The 21,256-nt window shown below is 32.6% G+C and overlaps 1 protein-coding gene across 1 annotated transcript; it reads left to right on the top strand.

The window, feature by feature from the left end:
* Positions 1–320: 320 nt before the first annotated feature.
* LOC105204887 lies at positions 321–19,940 on the top strand. Its single transcript, XM_026137274.2, has 3 exons — positions 321–617; positions 1,053–1,145; positions 13,263–19,940. Exons 2-3 carry the CDS (start codon positions 1,083–1,085, stop codon positions 18,585–18,587), a joined length of 5,388 nt encoding a protein of 1,795 aa, XP_025993059.1. The 5' UTR covers positions 321–617; positions 1,053–1,082; the 3' UTR covers positions 18,588–19,940.
* Positions 19,941–21,256: the final 1,316 nt, after the last annotated feature.

Genomic DNA, 21,256 nt, shown 5'->3' with positions numbered 1-21,256 from the left:
ATGTACTAATTAGTATTAATAATAATATCCTACATAAACAAAAAAATACATTTTTTCTACATTCAGATTTCTAAATAATATCTTGCTATCTTATAAAAAAAAGAACTTTTGTTTATGTGGAATACTATTATATCATTTTGTTTATATAGAATATAATTTTCAATAAACAAAAATCAAACGTTTTTTTAGTTATTTTACTGATTTTAAAATAATCGATTATTTGATCTTTGATTTTTGTCGATATATCGCTCATCCGATGTGACCGACTGAGTTACTACTAATCATGCGCGTAGTGCGCGTGCCGTTAGATAACGTCAGTATCATCTTTGTCGTCGTCGTGTCGACACCGTCGACACTGGTTGACGCCAGTTGACGCCGCCATTTTGTGTAACACAGTCGTAGCTGGTCATGGTCATAGCTCATAGCTTAGTGACTCGTTGGTGACTGTTGTGTGTCAGTGTAGTGCGAACGAATTCAGTGCGATTAATTCGCGTTTCATGCGAAATAGTATTACACTATTGCGAAAAAATATAATTGCAGACCAGTGCAATCAATGTTTTTAAATCAACATTGTAAATGCTGATTACTGCCATCCTGTTCGATACGTTCGCATTCAGGTACACGCTGCTCATGCAGATCAGTTTTATTTTATTTTAAATATAAACTCGATATATTACATGAGATTTTTATATGTATTTCATAGTAATAATTGTTTTCTTAAAGCACAAGACAGATTTTGGAAATTATATTGAATTCAGTGCATTAATATATTCCTGCTTTTATTTTATTTAAATGTCATAAATTATAAGGTTTTATATTGTACAATGCATCTTTATATATCTTATGTTTATATTGATTATATCAAAAAATCTGTCAATCTCTTTTAATAAAGCATTTTTGTGACACTACATAATATTTATATAGTTAACTTGTTAGTTCTCTTTTATTGAATTTTTAGTTGTACAATTAAAATTATTTTGTTACACAAATACTTAAAAATATTGTTCTTGGCAGATTTAATGTAATATAATCTATAATTTAATATGTTACAGAAGGAGTAAACATATCGGAAACATCTGGATATGGCTAGAGTTCATTCGTATGAAAGAGTTGTCGACGCTATACTCGTGAACAGAGATCCAACAGTAAGTACTTGTTTTTGACACACATGGCATATTTGATATTTGTCTATATGTTTAGAAATTTTTTTTATTTAAATTTAGTTATTCTAGTATCCTTAAATCTAGTATCCTTAATTTACTATTATAAAGTAGCATTTCACGTTATCGTGCTAAATGTAACACCAGTGAGATTACATATTTATATGAGGACTTTTTGATAGAGAATATTTCAATTGTCATAATTTTATTAGCTATCTATTGAGATAATATAATATAAATTATATTAGTTTATAATATGACAAACAACGCATATAGTTGATAATTTGTTAATGTAGACTTAAAAGCACGAGATTACTCAGTGAATAGATTACGTAAATAATGATCCATTGTATAGTAATGTTCAATAGTAGTTGCATATAGAAAATATAAGATCTGTGATAATCTATAATAAATTATAGATCTGTTAATCATATTTATGTTTTTCTGTTTGATTATTCAATCATTATCACAATGTTGCATCATATATCAGCATTTGGATACAATAAACTTAATGTTTGCAATATTCATGAGAGTCATTTTTTCTTGTTTAATATATTTGATAAATAACAAGAAAGACATTTCACATAACCCTCACAACGTTCGCAAGCATTATCTGCCCTTATTTAATATTTGATAAACAATAAAAATGAAATAATTCCACGAGCGTTGCGACTATTATGGCCAGGTTTTTCATTATCCGGTTAACTTATGGTTAAACTTAACTTGATGCTTTATCCAATGTGTTTCACCCATGATGATGCCATAGGTAAAGCTCATTGGTTAAAACATTAAGTTAAGTCTAACCACAAGTTAATCAGATAATGAAAAATCGGGCCTAAGTGCCACATATTCAACGTCGAAATAACTGCATCGGTTGCGTAAACGGGCCACACCCAATATAACTTGTAATGGTTCGAACATTATAGTCGGTATGGTAGGAAACGCAAGATAACTGAACGTACAGTTTCCTACTTTATCATTGTATCATTGTGAATCTTTAGAAAAGTCAGTCACCAATTTTACCGACTGAACAGCGACTTACGATTTACAATTGTGACAGACTGAGTATTAGTTGTGTATGTATGTATGTATATATACAGGGTGAACCGTAATGATTGTCCCAAAGTTTCACCACAAGAGATGACTTACCGATTGAAACTGTAAGACTGAAATCCCACGGATTGATATTTGTCATATGACGTGTATCCTTTATGGTGACGTTGGGACAATCATTATGATTCACTCTGTATATGTATATATAGGGTGTCTCTAAAGTCTGACTCAAGCCCTATATTTCGGAAATGGCTTTAGGTTTGGACAAATGTTTCAGACAAAAGTTGTAGGATATTAAGACGAATATATGATGCAAATATGAACTTGACCTTGAGGCTAAATTAATGTGACCGATGTTTTTTAAATGAACCCCCTCCCCCTTATTTTTTATTGCATAATGCATAGCTTACCTCAAGAGATTTTCAAAACACTATATTGAAGCCTTCTTTAATCAGTACTTTTCGAGTTATAGGACTGAAAAGTTATAGTACCACCGGTATTAGGCGGCCATGTTTTGTGAAACTGAAAGTGTTAAATCTTACGATCATTAAATACTACGGGAGTGATGAACCGTGGGATTTTTATCTCTGTTGTTTTCAAGATATAGAGCCTGGGTCAGATTTTAGGGACACCTTGTGTAAGGGAAAGTAGGAAAATTGCACGCACCAAAGAAATTTATTGCAGTAAAGTGATTTTTGAAGTTGAAATCGATACGAGTACAGAAATAGAAACTTTAAACATTTTTTTATCATTATGTATTGTTATATTGAACAATTTTTTATTTGGCAATGCTATATTCAGCAAAAAGAGGCAAGTGGATAAACGAAAAAATTTCTCGCGCCTTGGGTAATTGTACGCGCAGTTGGATAAATGTACGCGGAGGAAAAATGAGGTTATAGTCCATTCTTTTAGTTGAACGAACTGCACTACACTGTACTACACTGTACTAATGGCACTATAGTTGGTCTCACGCTATTCAAAATGGATGCGTAAAATTGTCCACTGCGGACTTGATTTGATAAAAAAACAATTACTCAAAGATTATTTAATTAAATTTAATAAACAATAGCTTAAAAAACGCATGAAATAACGTACTTTTGTTAAGTATAACAAGATTATATGAATAAATGAAAAATACGGACTTATTGCCTTATTTTCTGAACGCTGAAATCACAACAAAAATTATGATTTTACTTTTTCTTATTTTTTCAATTAACTACGTTTTTAAATGGTATAATCTATAGTTATATATTAAAAAAACTATCTTTAGCCTACAAAATTCGCCGTGATATAATCTCTATTTATCGGGAAGATGCCAAACCAGGAAGCGTACAATTACTCATTGCGTACAATAACCCTACTTTTCCTTATATACAGGGTGTTCATTAATGGTTGTACCCACTTTTTACCATAGGAGCATGATTTACCGACGGATATGTATTTCTAACATATTAGAAATAACAAATGCGTGCTCCTATGGGGACAACGTGGGGACAATCATTAATGAACATTTTGTATACATATGTCTTTGCCAGAACGATACGAGAAACCATTTAAAAACTCCTATACTATTAATACAACAAAAGAAATGTTACCAACATCAGATTGCAGACGATATCGAACTTTCCATTTTAATGTACTCTTGTATGCGCATGCGCATGCGCATGCGCATGCGCATGCAAAACTGCATTGCATATGTGTCACGAATGCGCATGCGAAACTGCATGTATGTCACGAATGCGCATGCGAAACTGCATGTATGTCACGAATGCGCATACGCATTCGAGATACTGAAGTGAGAGATCCATTCTTTATCTCGCTGTTTTCACACACTCCCTATTTCTGAAAAAAGGCTGCGTTAGCATAGCAGTTTTAAGTATATGCGAGATGTAAACTACCGGGAAAGTTACCTTATCTAATTTTGTAGTCAGTTATCTTGTATTTTTGTCAATGATGCACGCGCACAGAAAATGAAAATACTTTCCTGATATTTTGTTTCTCACATCGTTCTCCCAAACTCAAGATTTGGATGAGTGAATGCAGAGTCTATCATATACGTCTACGAGTGATGCCACTGATCACGCGTGTGACGCTGTCCCTCAGAAGCGTTTAAACGTGAAAAATATGCCGAAATCATATTATTTAGTAAATGATCATAAACAAATTTTTTTCATATGTAATTTTTATTTTTATAATTATAAACAAATTTTTCTTTTTATATTTTTATTTTTATACATAATTAAATTAATTATATTATTGCAGAATACGTGAATAATAAGAAATTTAACTTAATTACTTGTCAAGTATGATCTCACCATATTTTTAACATCGTTACTCTCCTGAGGTGCAGCGTCACATACGCGATCGGTGATTCAACTGTCGAACTGTAAACGGTAGTATGGGGCTGTAGATATCGCCAGTGTCCCCAAATTGGGGTATTTCTGACAAATACACAGTAACGCACATGTGTATTACTTAGTAGTAGCGTATGTAACTTTATAAACTAAAATGTACTGAGGATTCCGTCACAAGAATTATAAATTATGGATGCATTCCGATATACACTAGCAGCATTAAAAATTAATAGTTTACGTTATGTATATTTACTGTAGATTTTAGTACTGACAGTGAATTTCAAAGCGCAATGTTTTGGATAGAGTTGGGATTTTTTTTCAATATCATACTTATGCTTTAACATTTTTTCATTTTTGGAAGTGCGTTTCTATCATTTTAACATATGCATGAGTAGAGGTCATTGCGCATGCGTCAGAAATTTTGCAATCTGGCAATACCAAGTTTATCTACCTAACATTTTCTTGGCGTGTCCACTTAATGAATCAAACTGTTAGCGCTGGCAACGTATAAGTCTTGTGCGTATTCTGAAAGTTGTGTGAAATACACAACTGAAGAGTGTGAAACATTATTGTGAATACACTTGCAGCACTATATATACATGTACATTATGTATATACGAGAGCTATTTTTTAATCAAGGTCCGATATCGTTGTACAAAATTTGTAGTTACAATACAGAACCTGTTTTTGCGCATTTAAGTTAATAGCACTGTTACCTATTTTCTCACCATTGGTCGGAATTTCGTTGTTAGTGAGAGTCAAGCAGCGAGCGTGTAAACATATCGACTACGATTGAGTTTCCCGCCAAGTGCGAAATGCATTCTGTTATTCGCGTTTTGCAAGCCGAAGGGAATAATGCAGCTGAAATTCATTGAAGAATATGTTGTGTGATCGATGACTTCAGTTGCCACAAATTTTCTTCCTCTGCCGGCCTCATCGTGAATGTCGGTACGTCTTCGAAATTGCCTATACCATGAATCACCCACCACGCCGTCACTCATAAATTTGTTACCATACACATTCTTCGATGAATTTTAGCTGCATTATTGCGTTCAACCAACAAAAAGCGAATAACAGAACGCATATAACGCACTTCGCATTTGGCAAGAGAACAGTATGCGAGCGGATCCCGCTAGCACACGGGACCGATAGCACACCACCATTCACAGCGACCGATGCCTAGAGTTTTTCCGTTGGTTGGATTAGATAAGTCAAAATGATTGGTTAGTGAGCTATCGAACCGTGCGCTATCGGATTCCGTCCACAGTATGCATTTTGCACTGGCGGGAGACTCGATCGTAGTCGACATGTTTACACGCTCGCTGCTTGATTTTCACTAACAACAGAATTTTGACCAATGGTGGGGAAACAGGTAACAGTGCTACCAACTTAATTGCGCAAGAACAAATTCTGTATTGTAACTAGAAATTTTGTACAATGATATCAGACTTTAATTAAAAAATAGCCCTTGTGTATTAGTAGGTTAAGTTGCTAGCGCCACGGTGACATTACGTGGACATCCAAAGCTATTGGGTGCTTTCCAATTACTTAACATATCTTGACACATATGTATACAAGTCCAGTCCAGTCAAATTAGGTACTCATCCTGTTACTGATCAACCGAGGACTTTATGATCATCTCATGTAGAAGATGAAAAGTCAGAGTCAAATGTAGAATTCAAAAGTTCAAAATCAGAATACAAAGCCAAAAGTCGAAATGCGAAAATATAGTAGGAAAAAATTTGGTAATACCGCGTTTTTTTACGTTATGCACAATCTTTCCTTTTCGTATGCGGCCAAACCAAAACTCCCATATGTACACAAGTATGCACAAAGTATAACATTGTGTACGATTCAATTGGAACACAGTGTGTAGTAATGCGTTATGCAGTTTTGGCTAAAACTAGGAGTTTTTCAATATCATATTTATGCCTTAAGAGGATGCTAAAGTACCGCAAATTACCGACATTTACAGTGCACTAGATATCTTCGAATTGGCGTTACAGAATCACAACATTTTTTTTTAGAATTAAAATACGCGTAAAAAGAAAGTGCGCTAAAGTCAATTTTACAAAAAAATTGGACAAAAATTTATAAATCATTACAAATTCACTTGTATAGCCATCATCTGAGGTTAACTTTATCTTAATACAGAAGTTGTGTAGCTCGTACGTACAAAATGATAGTAGAGCGTACTTCAGAAAACATGCACGAATAACACGGACCGCGTCAAATTACGATTAAACACCTAACAAAAAAGTATAAACATATCCTAATGTGCTTTTACCACATGCATATTTTGGTCAGCGAAACTGAACTGTCATAAACAGAGCAATATGATCCTCAACAGTAGTTGATAGGTCTTCGCAGATGGCGAAATAATCAAAAAACAAAGACAGATCTGTGCGATGGACAAAGAACGATAGCCTGATCTCGCTTGAAAAATAATCTGCAGTGATCTGTAGAACCGACGTCGAGGAAGTTCTTCTGTTACTTTAGCATCCTCTTAACATTCTTTGATTTTTGGAAGTAATAGAATCTGCGTTTTTATTATTTTAACCTAATTTATAGTTATCGCAGTTTTAACCAAAGGGAAGACTAAGGGTCTCTTTCACCAATCTAACCGTTCGGTTAGTTCATTGAAATTGACCAATTGCATTACTTGTTCTGTAAAATAACAAATGCGATTGGTCAATTCCAATGGACTAACTTCTCCGTTAGCTTTAACCGAGATTGGTGAAAGAGACTCTAAGAGCGGTTAATTTATTGTTTTACCTACAACGGAAGAATCCTCTCGTACTGCTTTGTACACTACCGCTAGTACATCCATTTTTGAAATTAGTACTGTATAGCACATTTATTTTACGACACTACCGATAAAAATGATTCAAGTTTGTGTTAAAATCGTATGGTAGGGGTCACTATATGATTTTAGCACAGACTTGAACCAAAAATGAATGTACTGACTGTAGTATACGAGGTAGTACGAGGGGTTTCTTCAATTGCAGGTAAAACGCCGGGATGGCCATTCTCAGGTGTGTGAAGTAGGCACTTCTGTGGTAACGAAATCATAGTTCCGTTAAGAATTCTGCATTATTTACAATAAAAGAAAGAGTTTTTGATAGTTTTTACAAATAGTTCTGTTATTATAACAAAGAAAATGAATTTTGAAAAAAGGAGTTGATGATTTGAATTGCTAACTTTACACCTAAAATTAGCAGCAAATAGTTTTAAATAGCTAATTTGATGTTTTTTTAACGAATACTAGAGTTGTATGTATATATATATATATATATATATACATACACACATACAAGGTCATCGAAAAGTATCAAACCCCTTGATTATTTTGAAAACTAAGAATTTTAGAAAAAAGTGTTTCGGATAAAAGTTGTAAAGTTTTAAAAGATCTATTTACTGATCTTATTAGTTTGACCTTTGTTAGCGTCACCAAGGTCATATCGAAATCACATGAAATCGATTACAAGAAAATGCAATAAAAAATATAGAATGTTAAGCTAGTACCGATACCCTTTAATTAGGAAACTACCGATACTATAACGTTATACCTTTTACTGCATTTTCTTATAGTCGATTTTGAAAACTTTTCAAAATACTATAAATAAGTTTATTTTCGTTAAGTACTTTCTAAGTTAGGACGCTTAAAAGTTACAGTACACTGTAGTTTTCACACCCCACAACTCGGAAATTCAACAAAAATAAACTTTTTTTGTAGGGTTTTGGAAAGCTCTTGACACCAGCTATTAGATTCTGGAATCAGAAATAGGGTGTTCCATTTAAAAAAGTTAAAGTGATTTTGATCTGATCTTGGCAACGTCATCCAAGGTCAAACTGATAAGATCCGTAAATAGATCTTTTGAAACCCTACAACTTTTACCTGAAACGGTTTTTTCTAAAATGCTTAGTTTCCAAAATTATCAAGAGGTCCGATACTTTTTAATGACCTTGTGTGTATATATACATACATACATACTTTTTTGATTAAGAGAAAAAAAATATAAAAAATAAAAAATATACTTCAAGTCCAAATAGTTCTGAATAGCATATACGATTCCTTTCGACTAGTTCTAGAGTTCTCGATACATTTTAGAAATATATCTACCCTAAAAAAATAAAAAAAAATTTTAATTGAATTCTCAAAAGTGGTTCCAAAAAAATAATTGAAACTTCAAAAGTATCAGTTTTACATAATTTTCTCATTAAGATTTTTGATAGAATTCCACGGTGGTTATTCAGAACTCCCAGAACTCTTAGAAAATGTTTTCACGATGTCGACCTTGTAGTTTTAAAGTGCGAAAAAATTTTTTCTGAGTTCTAGGAGTTTTGTTGAGAATTTTGAATAATTCTTGGTGAATTCTATCAAAAATCTTAATGACAAAAATCTATAGGATTGAAAGGAAAATGTTACGGACGATAGCAGGTATCGACTTTGTATTTCTGAAGTTTGAAAAATTTTTTAAGAGTTCTGTTGGGAATTCGGAATAGGTCCTGATGAGTTCTATTAAAAATCCTAATGATAAAAGTCTGTAAAGTTGAAAACAAACAAGTTATTGATGATTGCAAATGTTGATTTTGTAGTTCTGAAGGATGAAAGAATTTTTAAGAGTTTTGAAAGTTCTGTTGAGAGTGTTCTGAATAGTTATCGCGGAGTTCTGTCAAAAATTTTACTGAGAAAATTACGTAAAACTGAAAAAGAGGGTCAGTCGGTTTCGCTAAAGCGTGGACTTGGCGCGAGACGCGACCGCGCCTCTAGATATTTTTAAAATTTCGGCTATTTATTGATGCCACTTTTGAGAATTCAATCTCGATTTTTTTTTTTTTTTTTCAAACAACTATTTCTAAATAGATTTTTGTCATAAGGATTTTTGATAGAACTTATGGGGCCTACTCAAAATTTTCAACAGAACTACTAGCATTTTTAAAAAATTTTTTACATTTAAAAAATACAAAATCTACACCTGCGATCGTCCGTAACATTTTTGTTTTCAATCTTACAGATTTTTGTCATTAGAATTTTTGATAGAACTCATCGGAGGCTATTCAAAACTCCCAACAGAAATACCAGAACTCTTAAAAAATTTTTCACACTTAAAAAATATAAAGTCGACACCTTTTTTTTACATGGGAAAATCCTCATAGAATGCCTCCCTCCCGGGACGGAGATAGAGGTTATGCCGGACTTTTACTGGCTAAAACCCCATGCGATCGTCCGTAACATTATTGTTTTCAATCCTACCGATTTTTGTCATTAGAATTTTTGATAGAACTCACTGAGGGTTATTCAAAACCCTGAACAGAACTCCGAAAAAAATTTTTTCTACTTCAAAACTACAAAGTCGACATCGTGAAAACATTTTTTAATAGTTCTGGGAGTTTGTTGTTATAATAACAGAACTATTTGTAAAAAGATTTGTATCAAGAACTCTTTCTTTTGTTGTAAATAATCCAAAACTCTTAACGCAACTATGAATTTGTACCACAGGGGTGCCAACTTCACACACTCGCCATTCCCAGTCTTCTCTCTAGTTATAACTATTTAATTGTCACTAGAAAACATTAGTTCAGCAAACTAATAACAGAGAGGAACCTGAGAACGGTCAGCTTCGAGTTTAAGTAAAACACTTATTTCGAAGCGTTTCTATGTTTTACGAAAAAATGGACCTTGAACTACGTAGCCAATGTCCATTTTTTTCGGTAAAGTCCATGTTTTTGTGGTTTTCAGCGGTGCTATGCGTTAGTGGATGACACCCATTTGGTCACGTAACAATTGGACACCACACGACTGAAAACCGCACGATTGGAAACCTCGTCGATAGGAGATTGAGCCTACGGCCGTAGGCCCATCCCCTCCCACGCCCACCCCGTCTCAGTCGATCCCTTACCGACGAGGTTAAGTTAGGTCACGTATCCAATCGTGCGGTTTTTAATCGTTAAGTGTCCAATATTACGTGGGGAAATCCTAGTTGCTCACAGACTGAATCGGACACAGCAAGCTGAATATATCGCGAATTTTTAACTTATACAATTAGATTCGGGTTGGTTTGGGTTAGGAATTTGTAGGGGGGTGGGCCTAACCCCTCTCCCTTCCAAGAATTTACTTTTTCAAGTCGCTACATTACGTGAATTACTTTGGTATAACAGGTATCCTAATCTCAATCGTCGTCAACTTTAGTGCTTGATATTTTGGTTTGCGGGGCAGTTCGACACTTTTTTTGCCAGATTTGTTTGTTTTGTGCGAAAACACGTCAAGTGAGTTTAATTTTATCAAAATCAGAGGTGTTTAACTTGCTGTGTCTGATTTATTTTATGCGCAACTGGGATTCACTCTATTACGTATCCAAACAGAATATTCCTTGCGTTAATTAGATAAAGATGAACAATAGTTGTCTTTATCTAACTAACACATAGCACCGCTGAGAACCACGAAAACGTGGTCATTATCGACGCAAAAAATGGACATTGACTACGTAGTTCAAGGTTTATTTTTTCACGAAACATAGAGGCGCTACGAAATAAGCGTCTCACCTGAACTCGAAGCGTGACCGTTCTCAGGTTTCTATCTGCTAATAGCCTTCGGGCTGAGTACAGGTGTATTATGTCGATGATTGTGCTAATTGGAATGCAACCTGTGTCGCCATGTTCACGAAAGTGTCTAGAAATTATAATTGGAAAGCACTCATTGTAATGTTAGGGGACCTCAGTATTTGGCCTGAAGTGTGGGATACTGTTGATGTTAGTTTTACTGATCGAATTTATTTATGTGCACGTATGATATTAATATAGCAGTAAATATTTGAACATATTTCTACAAACCATATTGATACACGTACATATATGTACAATTTTTCCGACAAAGTTTTCTGTTACCTGCCTAATCAAAAAGTTCCAGACTATGGCCAGTAAAAAAGTATTTATTTTAAGAATTTATTCAGTATGTTACTGTTCAATATATGACGCGTTCCATTTAATGACATAAATCAACCCAAGTATCGTTCTATCTTTGTTACTCATTGAATATCAAAAAAGAATGTAATGAAACTTGTGCTGACTTGTTAATGGAAAGCACTCATAATTTAATCCGAACCCAACAACCTAGTGTCAACGTCTTTCCCATTTCTGGAAGTAGCACTGATCCCGATACTTTAGTTTTCATAGCAGATTTTGTTTTATGTCATCAAAGTCTTTGAGTTGCTTTTCTCACGGTAGGCTTTGGAGTTTTGGGAATAGAAAAAAGTCTGCTAGTATCATAACAGGCTAATATGATGACTGCGGAACTGCAATGTTGTTTCGGGTGCGCAACGATAACACGCGTAGCTATGTGCAACGGTGCATCCAAATTTTCACGCAAAATTGAATGACACAATCCGTGCTAACCACTTTTGCTAATTTGTTCTTGATTTTGATTATTCGACGGTTAGTGATTAAATTTTTAATTTTCATGACGTTATTGACTGTGATCGAGACAAAATGGGCTTTAACTCGATGATCGTTGAGCGACAACTCTTGACCGTCGACGAACCATTTGTGCCACTCCTTTCGTGTTTCGAATAATGATAGTGGTTTTTTATCAAATCTATTTGCAACATCGAAAAAATTTCCGCATCTATTTTTTTGCAAAATTTAATGCAAATTTTTTGTTCTTATTTTTCGTCCATCGCAGACAACAAAACACAACTTTAGAAAAGTAAACAAATTGTTGAATGCGTCAGTGAAAATAGCTGACATTTTTATAAATATTAGTTGAAATTTTATTAGTCAAAACCCTACCGATAAATTTACAAAAATTGTTATAGTTTATTTACATTAAATTGTGGCCTTTTGATTAGGAGGGTATACTAAAACTCATAGCTTATTTTTAAAAACACACAATTGTTCCTTCATGCACAGTATTGTTTCATTATAAATGAGAACTATACTTGTTTTATACATATAAAGTATAACATTTCTGTATAAAGCAAATGTGTGTATGTTGTCACGAGTCGATACCAAATAATGATAATAAAACTGTAATTTCCAATTTTTTTCTCGTTTTTCGCATGAAATTGTTGACTCCATCCTACATTATTACCTATACTTTAATTGTGGAAAAGGATTTGTAATTCTGTATAATCAACAAAGATTATTTTGTGTAACAATATATCACGTTTAATCGGTAAAATAGATTCCTTTGTTGACAGGTCTGTTTTACCGATTGTAGGCAAGATTTTTTATACAAAGTAATCTTTGTTGATCACCAACAGAATTTTGCATAATGTATAACGCGTAAAAGATTATCCAATCAGTGTCCTTCATTTTTTATGCTTGGGGAAGGAAAGAACTTTGATTAGATTCTCGTATGTGTTATTGATGTTTGGTTAATTATACGCATTATAAATAGTATGTACGTAAGTCGCTGTGTAATCAGTAAAACTCGTGACTTTAGGATCTTCTTAAGTTTTCAGAATTTATTCTTGTGTATTCTTAAAATGATTTTGATTTATCAATGCATTTTGAAATCAAAGAAATGCAAAGAAAATTTAAACTTATAATGTTAGTAATTTTGTCATATTAGTATTCCTTTACTAGCTGTGTTTTGTGTCTTTTAGGATTTTTTTACATTTCTAAAATTATAAACATTAGAAAATTTTATTGTTTTAAAGTAAATTTAGGAAGTTAAGAATTATATATTTTTCAGTTTGATACAGCAATTCAAAATGAGGTGAAGATTAAAGAAGAGCCCAGCGATACGACAACAAATTCTGATGAAGAAACTGAAGATACATCAGTTAAACGTTGCTTTAGTTTGATTGACCACGATTATCATCGCGACAAATTATCACTTAAAAATGATATTTCATGTAAAGACATAAATAATACAGAAAATAAACCTTCATCGAATAGTCATTCTGTACGTCCAAATGATGTAAATAAGACTATTAATATAGAGCGTAAAAGGAAAAAAGAAATTGATAATACCTCAATACAATTTAAAAAACAACGTTTCAATCAAATTTCTAATAATGAGAACACTAATGTATCACACGCAACTAATAATTATAGGGAAAAAAGAAAACTACGACATACAAATGAAAAATCAGTAAATGAAAAATTGGTCAATCTATATAAATGTGATGTATGTTTTAGAAAGTTCCCTTCTTTCAAAAATTGTACAATCCATAAACAATATTATATTAAAGAAAAAGGTACCTATTGCCTCCTTTGTAAAAAGCTTTACAAGAGGTCTGACAAAGTAGCACAAGAGGAGATACAATCTCATCTTCGTAAACATGTTAAACGCAAATACACATACAGATGTAATTTTTGCTGCCGTTCTTATAAGACTAAAGAGGTTTTACAATCTCATTTATTTCATACACACAAAAAGTTAATATGTTTTAACAACACAATTAAACGCGGCACTTCCAAATCTGAGAATGTAAATACATCTCATAAAAATGATACTTTAAGAACTCGTGCAAATAAAAAATCATTATGTTCAAATAATCTCGTTAAACCAGAAAAGATAGATACTGTACTTACAAATGAGGTCAATAAATCTTGCGATAATAATGTGACGGATACTGAGGAATCAAGGATCGACAAATCATCCAATAGTGAAAACTCGCCAACTGATAAAAAATTACGACAACCAACATTACTGGAATTTCTTATAATTACTGGAAAGAAACTCGATATGAAAATGAAAAAAATTGAAAGTGAATTAGAAGCCTTAAAAGAGCGGAAAGAAAGTGAATTAGACACCTTTTTAAATACACAAAAAGAACATCCAGAATCAGTACTTCCCGAAGGACATAATGAACAAATTAATTCCTCACCTACAAAATCAGATAATCTTCCAAAACAAAACGAATGTTCTACTCTGGAACAAGATATGAAACATGAAAAATTAAACAAGCCATTTGTAAAATTACATGCGGATGTTGAAATAATGAAATCTTTTCTAGACAACCTTTCCAATACAGCTGTTAAAGATAAAAGGACTGAGGATCGAACAAGTAACATTACTTCATATGATCGTGGGATACCCTATAGTTTACGATCTCAAAATGGAGTCTCATATATCGTAGAAGTAGATCCGAATATAGGAATGAGGAAGATGAAAAATGTTTCTAAGAAGTCTCGATTTAACATAGAATGTAGTACTGAAAAAAAACGAAACATGATTGACTCAAACAAAGTAGATTCTAAAGTAGATTCGAAACTTAGGGCTCGTTTTAAGTGCAAGGAGTTTACAATTTTTTTAACGAGATGTAATGAACAACCAAGAAATTCTTATCGGATTTCAACAACAACTGATACCACGAGAAACACCTTCCGAGAAACTACTCAAGGCAACGTTACATTGGATCACGAAAGTGATGTGCAAAATACAGTAAAACTCAAAGACTTAGAAATTTCTTTGGAACGTTTAACAACTGTTCCAGATATAAAAATTACAGATGTAAAAACTACAGATGTAAAAACTGCAGATGTAAAAACTACAGATGTAAAAACTACAGATGTAAAAACTACAGATGTAAAAACTACAGATGTGAAAACTACAGATGTAAAAACTACAGATGTAAAAACTACAGATCCACAAACTACAGATAAAGAAGAATCGGTCTTCGAAAAGCATAATTACAATTATTTTTTGTGTAAAGTTTGTGAGAAGAGTTTTACTTCAAAATTAGCCAAACGCTTACATATTAAGTCGTCTCATTTAGCATATATGTCAAGTATATGTGATGCACGATATTCATCGAGACATAAATTACTTCAGCATTATCTAAGCGAACATCCATTAGAACAAAATCAATGTTGTATTTGTTATACGTTATTATCCAATTATGAAGAGCTGAAGCAACATTTACACGTTCATTGTCTGAAGTACATTCGAAGAAAGGACGATCAACATTCAGTAGATATTGAGATAAATTGTAGCTTGATCAAAAACGATTTTAAGTGTTCTCAATGTGATAACACGTTCTCATCAGAATCATCTTTAATGGCACATCAAAGTTGTTGCACAGTGATGAAAGAAAATCAGGAAGATGTCATGGAAGGAACAAGTGCACACCCGAAAGACAGTCTTAAGATGCAGCAGAAGAACACCGAAAAAAATATACTTACATGTGATGAAAGCGCTAATCTAGATGATTCACATGAACTCTTAAATAAAGACTGTGTAGAGAAACCAAGCGAGCACCAAGCTTCGCTTCATGAAAAAGAATCGCAAATTAATGAAGTCCAACAAAACGTTTCTGATAATAATAATTTATTAATTGAAAAGGAACTCGACGAAAAAATTGTTAATCAATCACAAAATTCTAAAAAGCTTTTAGAAAATAGTAATTCCACAACTAGTAATCAGAATATTGTGAATGCGCTATTGGATGATGTTACAGGAAAAATGACTTATCCTTGCGATATATGTGGAAAACAATTTCAGAATCCCAAAAATTTGGAGGCACACGTACGCACTTTTAATTTTACTAGCGATACTTGTCCAATGTGTGGCACCGGATTCGGGTCTAAACGTCTTTTACAGACTCATATGACTGCAGCGCATGTACCACAAATTTCAAAGAATTACAATTTTCATTGCGTATTTTGTAATCAAGGTTTTTTCAAAAAACATGAACTTCGGCCTCATATATTACACTTGCATGGTCAACAAATGCTCAACACCCTTACACGCAACCCCAACATGAGACAAGAGAAATCTAATGAAACATGTACTACTGCAGTGTGTAATATTTGTAATTTAGTATTTGAGACTCATGACCGTTACGTAGAACATCGGATGTATTATTACGAAAACCATACATTCGAGTGTAAACTTTGTGAACAAACCTTTCAGGGGATGTACATGTATCATCATCATAATAAACTTGTACATTATTCAGAAGATAAACGCAAGTCATACAGTTATATCTGCGACATATGCAACGAAGGATTCAATCACGAGTCACATTTTTATTCTCACAATATACATGTTCATTCGAATGAAGTAAATTTAGCTGAAAAAGAAGAGAGAAGCCGTTTAGATCACTTAACCGATACTATGGAGCATGTTAGAAATATTTTTACGAAACAAAAACAAAATAAACAGCCATCCAACGAGTATACTTGTCAAATTTGTCAGCTGAAATGTATAGATATGAATCATATGGAAAAGCACATAGAGTTTTATGCCAATGATGGCCATTTTAAATGTGATAAATGTAAAAGACGATGTAGAACATTTTCTATACTTAATCAACATAAGAAATTAACTCATTATTGTCGTGATATTTATAATGGATACATGTGTCATATTTGCGGTGAAGTTCTGGAAACAATTATTGCATTGAAATGTCACGAGAAACACTCTCATCCAGATATTACTGGCAATAATACGGATAATGGAAAGAATTGTACTCGGATTTCATCTTCGAACGTTACACAGAAAATAACAGAACATCCATATGAACGTAAGAATGATATATCTAATGTAACTGAATACAATTGCGTATTCTGCAATATGAAATTCTCCAGTGCCAGCAGTGTCCAAACACACATTGTTCATGTTCATATGGATGATATGATAGCTAAAAGAGCTTCTTTAAAACTTGCTCTTCCCATTACCGATAGTGATAACATTCAGAAACAGTTGATTGAAACTACTCAAGCACTATTAGATGATACGACAGCTAAAAGAGATGCTTTAAAACCTGCTCTTCCCCTTACCAATAGCGATAACATTCAGAAACAGTCGATTGAAACTACTCAAGCACTATCATCATCGTCTGAAGATAAGTCAATTCAACCAATTCAGGCAACTCAACAATCTGATAATATCGCAAGTAATGTTATGACCAAAGCTGATAAAAAAGCTATTGAAAGAATTAAAAGGAAGGAAAAATTAAAGGAATTACAACGTATACATTTGGAGAAACATCAAATTATAAAGAAGAATCTATTGTCCTATAGTAACAAATCTAATCAAGATATTTCGTCACTTAGTACTGCTGCATTAAATATGACATCAAAAGCAACTACCTCAGTTCCTCCTGTTGAACCAACTGTATCAACTGGATTACCAACAACTTTCAAGCCCATCGTATCAGCTAAATTTGGAGACAACAGTTCAGTCCCTTTAGCCACTGGATCAACAACTTCCACGACTGCTGCACCAAGTGCTGAATTCGGAAATAATAGTTTAGTTCCCGTATCTATTGGATCAACTATTGTACCAAGTACTAAAAATAACCCTTCAACTCCTGTATCTGGATTAACTAATAATTTCCTAAAAACTTATGCAGGTCCTTCAAAAGTTAAGTCATTTAAGGAATATAAATCTAACTCAGCTTCAACATTAAACAGATCTGTAATGAATGAAAATCAATCTAGAACAACACCTGCATGTACTTTACCTTTAGCAACTGTACCTTTATCAACATTGCAAGGTGCTATGACACAGTCTTGGAAAAGCAATGACATTATAAATACGAATTTTGAATTAGGAAACAGTTACAATTATAATTATTCATGTCCGTTATGTGCGCTACAATACCCAACCTTGATGTACTTTCACGCTCATCTCAAGTATGCTCATGCACATGCCATTCGAACTGATAAACTGAACATACCACAGATTAATCAGGCTCACAGAGGTTCTATAATAGAATGTTTATTGTGCCCATGTATTTTCATTGATGAGATCACATATAGGAAGCATTTGAGGAACTCTCACACGTATTTTGTGTATATTGCAAACAATGAGATGGCGAAATTCAATAACCCCCCAGTATATAATCCTCCAGTAACACAGGCAAGCATTAATAGAGAAAGCACAATTCCTGAGACAATTACTGTAGATGACGATGATAATAACATTAATATTACACCAAATCAACAGACAACCGAAGTAACAGCCACGCTCAATCATACAGGACAAAACGATAAAATTGGTAAATTGAGAGTAAAGCCTTTTGCAAAGATCATTGAAAATTTAGCTAAGGATTCTGTGTTGTAACTCGTATAGACTAATCGAATTTCTAACTAAGGTCAGATTTTGACCAGATTTATTATGAAAGTTCTTTTTCAATAATATTAAAAATATAATGACATATACCAATTTATAAAATATTTAGATAATAATAAACAGTACAAATGCAAAAAAAAGTTTTGATTTTGATAATTTGTTAAAGATAGTTGAATGACGAAAAGAAAACTTATTTGATACAACATATAAATATCCAATTCTTATTTTATATTTACTTGTATGGATTAATTATATCGATTTTGTTTTATCAAAACAAATGTATCGTTCATTTACAACATAATTCGAAAAATTTTCATTTTTAAATTGTTTACCAAAAAAAGAGAATTCTGGTGAAAATTTTACTGAAAATGCATTGAGTGAGAATACTAAAATTATGCTTTTATTCTTCTATAATCAATGAATTAAATTGTTATGTTAAATGACATTTAAAAATGATTATATAACGATTTGACAACATGTGTTTTAAAACATTAAAACCGAAAAACTTTGTTTTTAAGTTATATCTTTGTTGTAGTAAATGAGCTAGTAGAGATGATTTACTATTATATCATTAAGCAAATAAAAAATAGAATTATAACCAAATACAATAAACGTAGAAATAGAATAAGTTTGATACCAATTTTTAGTTCATATTTCATATTTGTAAATTTATCAATATGTATGAAATTCTTGAAAGACAATTGATTAATAATCAATGTATATTTATATCCATTATTAAATTTAGGCTGCATTCGTTTTGGCGCTCACAGCGCTTGTGAGCATCATTTATCCTTGTTTAATATTTGTAAACAAGAAAGATGAAATAATGCATACAGCGCGTGAGCGCGTCCATCGTAAACGCACCCATAATGCTATCGTTAGGACTTTATTCATAAGTAATCTTGTATTGGCTATCGGAAAATATTGCAGGCTGATTTAAAAATATCTGCTAAGTGATGCTGTAAATTGTTATAAATGCAATTGTTAGGATTTTACTTATAAGTAATCTTAGCTATCGAAGGATATTGTAAGCTGATTAAAAATGTTATTTAATTGGTTATTTAATGTTGTAAATTAACATTCATTAAGAAAAAATATTATTAAATAAGTTTCTTGAAATCAAAATTGTGATCAAAGTTTTAGAAATCTAGTATTACTTCTTAATGTTTTAGTTCGTTTATATGAATAAATAAGATTCATTATTATTGCTCTAATTTTTTTATAAGGAATATTTAGAATTTTTGTGTTTGCGTTGAAAATATACTATTATACTACAATTTTTCGCTTATCAATGTATAAAAAATTTGTACTAAAAATTAATAAAACTTTGAATTTATATATTTGTAAATTTTACTGTGAGATATATATATAGCATATTCTCACTTTGATAAGTATATTTGTGTATAAGTATATTGTGTGTGTGCGTGCGTGCGTGCGTGCGTGCGTGCGTATCTTTAAAAAAAATAGAATATGTTATGTGATTGTGAGATATTCAAAATTTACGAATATCACATTTTCTAGGATTCAATATCACTATTGATCTTTTCTGGTTCATCCATTCTAAGATAATGAATTCATGAGATGTTATATTTATCCGTAATATTCTTACGCTTTAATGCGACTACATTAACACACATCTCATATATGTTTGATAGTTTTTATAGATTCATTATATCTCGCAAATCAAAATAAGAGACTCGAAACTCACCGATACGATGCGCAAGCGGAGTTGAAACACGAACTACGTTGAACTGTAAAATAAAAATATATTCAAATTAACACACAAAATAATGATTAATTATTGTAATTAGGGGAGACCGGGGCAAATTTGTTAGACGGGGTAATTCGATAATTGGAAATATCTTTTTATGGCTACATATTAGAAATTTACTTTAAACACTGTAAACACGTCTTAATGTAACGATGTTGCTAACAAAGTTTTGTTGGTAACGGCGTCATATTAATGTCGTAGTAGTAAAAAATGTGTTTTGCGACAGTCGAAGTAATTTCTGATAGTCAGCATTTCTTCGAAATTTAAATAAGATAATAAGGTTTTTTTTGAAAACTTTGAATGTATCGTGTCCAGTTGAATGTATTTAAAACATTTCGTGTTTACTTTTTGTCGTGTGATGTCTATTTTTGTCGATCATACGCAATAATGCGCACAGTTGATGTTGGGGCTATTCGTAATACCAAGCACCGAGGCGATTCGTTAATACTGATTACAGCGCTTAACCTAAGTTGGGTATCTCTAACCCTTTGGCTGTGTTACGTCTGCGCTATGCAGAGTTAAGCATTGAGGTAAAATTCTTCATTGATTTAGTTCAAACTTGATAATATTGTGTATTTCAGTACATAGAACATGAATATGAATATAAAATCGACGCTCTTAAGGTAAAAAGTTATAAAGCGTTAAAGATTGACACTTGTGAGGCTAGGAAATCTGTCACACCGATGGCATAAAAAGACATGCAAACGTGTATGTTTGCATTTGTTTTTTGTATACCTATATCTTTTTTTAAATAAAAGAAAGTCTTAACAACAGCTTTTTTACAGTCTTTCAACTTGAAACACAAATTTCGAGATATTCCAGGACTAGTTACGAATTACCCCGGGCTTGGAGCTATTCGTAATTTTTGGCATTAGTCGAGATTTTTATA

The sequence above is a fragment of the Solenopsis invicta genome, chromosome 16 (assembly GCF_016802725.1).
Source record: "Solenopsis invicta isolate M01_SB chromosome 16, UNIL_Sinv_3.0, whole genome shotgun sequence".
NCBI classification, from domain to species: domain Eukaryota; kingdom Metazoa; phylum Arthropoda; class Insecta; order Hymenoptera; family Formicidae; genus Solenopsis; species Solenopsis invicta.
This window is presented reverse-complemented; position numbering and strand designations above follow the sequence as displayed.